The 1,799-nt window shown below is 59.4% G+C and overlaps 1 protein-coding gene across 1 annotated transcript; it reads right to left on the minus strand.

Moving 5' to 3' along the window:
- Positions 1-422: 422 nt before the first annotated feature.
- Positions 423-1,238, minus strand: OLIG3 (oligodendrocyte transcription factor 3; the record flags this gene model as incomplete). The annotated part of the gene is made up of 1 exon (XM_079716102.1): positions 423-1,238. The coding sequence occupies one exon, from the start codon at positions 1,236-1,238 to the stop codon at positions 423-425; it is 816 nt and encodes a 271-aa protein (XP_079572228.1).
- Positions 1,239-1,799: the final 561 nt, after the last annotated feature.

Raw genomic sequence — 1,799 nt, forward strand, 5'->3', positions numbered from 1 at the left:
GTTGTCTTTTCCAAGGTGAGAACACAGAGCCAGAGACATGGACAGCGACTCTAAAGGCCCTTGGCGGTGTTCAACTACACCGATCCCGTCTTTATACAACAAATGCCGTTCTGACAAGAGCGTATGGCAGTGAGAAATGCCGGCGCGGCATGGAGAAAAGAAGCATGCATGCAAGACACACGACGTCTGGTTCGAGCCCCCCTTCGCTACCACCTAGAAATTGCAGTTTGGTTTTAGTCCTTTCCCTCCGGCGGTCAAGTAGGGTCTGAGATCTCTCAGAAGGTGTGGGAGGCCTCGGGAGCCCCCCGCCCTCCCTCCCGCCCTCCGGCCGAGCGCCCAGCCTCCCTTTTCCCTCCCAGCCCGGCACCTCGAGCCCTCCCGCCGCTCTCCCCTCATTCTCCGCAGCCGGGCCGGCCCGCTGCTCACTTGAGCAAGTCCTTGGACTCGGCCGACAGCCGGGCCATGTTGGCGGTGGAGAGAGCGGACAGGTGCGGCGGCGGCATCTGGCAGATGGTGCAGGGGCAGGGCAGCCCGGCCCAGTGCTGGAAGCCGCTGCCCAGCTGCAGCGCGGGCGGGGTGGACGGCGCCTTGAGCAGCGAGTGGGGAGGCCGGATGGTGCCGATGGCGGGCAGCGAGGCGGCGGACAGCGGGGACGAGGCGGTGCCGGACGAGAGCGCGCCTCCCAAGATGGGGTGCACCGGGTGCACGGCGTTGGCGGCGTGAGCTGGGTGGCCGGCCGAGTGGCCCACAGTCCCGCAGTGGAAGGCCGAGTGGTGGCCCCCGTAGATCTCACCAACCAACCTCTTCATCTCCTCCAGGGAGCTGGTGAGCATGAGGATGTAGTTTCTGGCCAGCAGGAGAGTGGCGATCTTGGAGAGCTTGCGCACCGAGGGCCCGTGAGCGTAGGGCATGACCTCGCGTAGCCCGTCCATGGCGAGGTTCAGGTCGTGCATCCGCTTGCGCTCTCGTCCGTTGATCTTCAGCCGCAGCTGCTGTAGGTCCTGCTCCGACAGCTGCTTCTTGATTTTGTACTTGCTGCTCTCGCCCGCGGCTTTGGCGCCGGCCCGCGAAAGGCTCTCCCCGGGCATCTTCTGCACCATGTCGCCCTGCGTGGACGAGACCGAGTTGAGACGGCTCTCCTGGTGGTGGTGATGGCGGTGGTGACGGTCCCTCAGATACATCTCATCCATGTCCGGAGATGAAGCTCTGCTGGAGACAGAGCTCGAATCAGAATTCATTTTATTACAGGGGATGGGGCCCTACTGTGGTGAGACTTTAGGAAGGAAATTAAAGAAAATCTTGAATTAAAAAAAAAAAAAAAGCTGCAGCCCAGTAACCCACGTCTCAGCGGCAAGAAATGAGAAGAAAAGCTGAGGCACTGCCTTCCCCCGCCTGTCTCCCTCTCCACTCCCCTCTCTCTGGTTTGGCTGTTTCCTGGACAGCTAGTTGGTGTGTGCTTGAACTCAACTCACGCTGAAAAAGAGGGGCTTTTATAGAGCTGCAGCGGAGAAAAGAGACAAAAGGAACCCTCCTATCTATCCTGGGCTGGTTAGGATGACGTGCAGTCATTCAGGGCGGTGCGCTTTGCTGTCCCATTTAGCAAGGATTCCTATTCATATTCATTGTGGGGCCGCCCAGGGACACCTCTGCTCAGAAGCGCTAGGAGCCCCCAGGCACAAAACCCTCTGATTGACACACTCACCGCTGCAGCTCGCGCCTTCTGGATTTAAAAAAAACAAAACAAAACAAAAACAACTTTGCTTCACTCCACTCCCCTTCCTGACTTCCCTAAGCAAATC

This window comes from Hyperoodon ampullatus (assembly GCF_949752795.1).
Source record: "Hyperoodon ampullatus genome assembly, chromosome: 12".
In the NCBI taxonomy this organism is placed as follows: Eukaryota; Metazoa; Chordata; class Mammalia; order Artiodactyla; family Ziphiidae; genus Hyperoodon; species Hyperoodon ampullatus.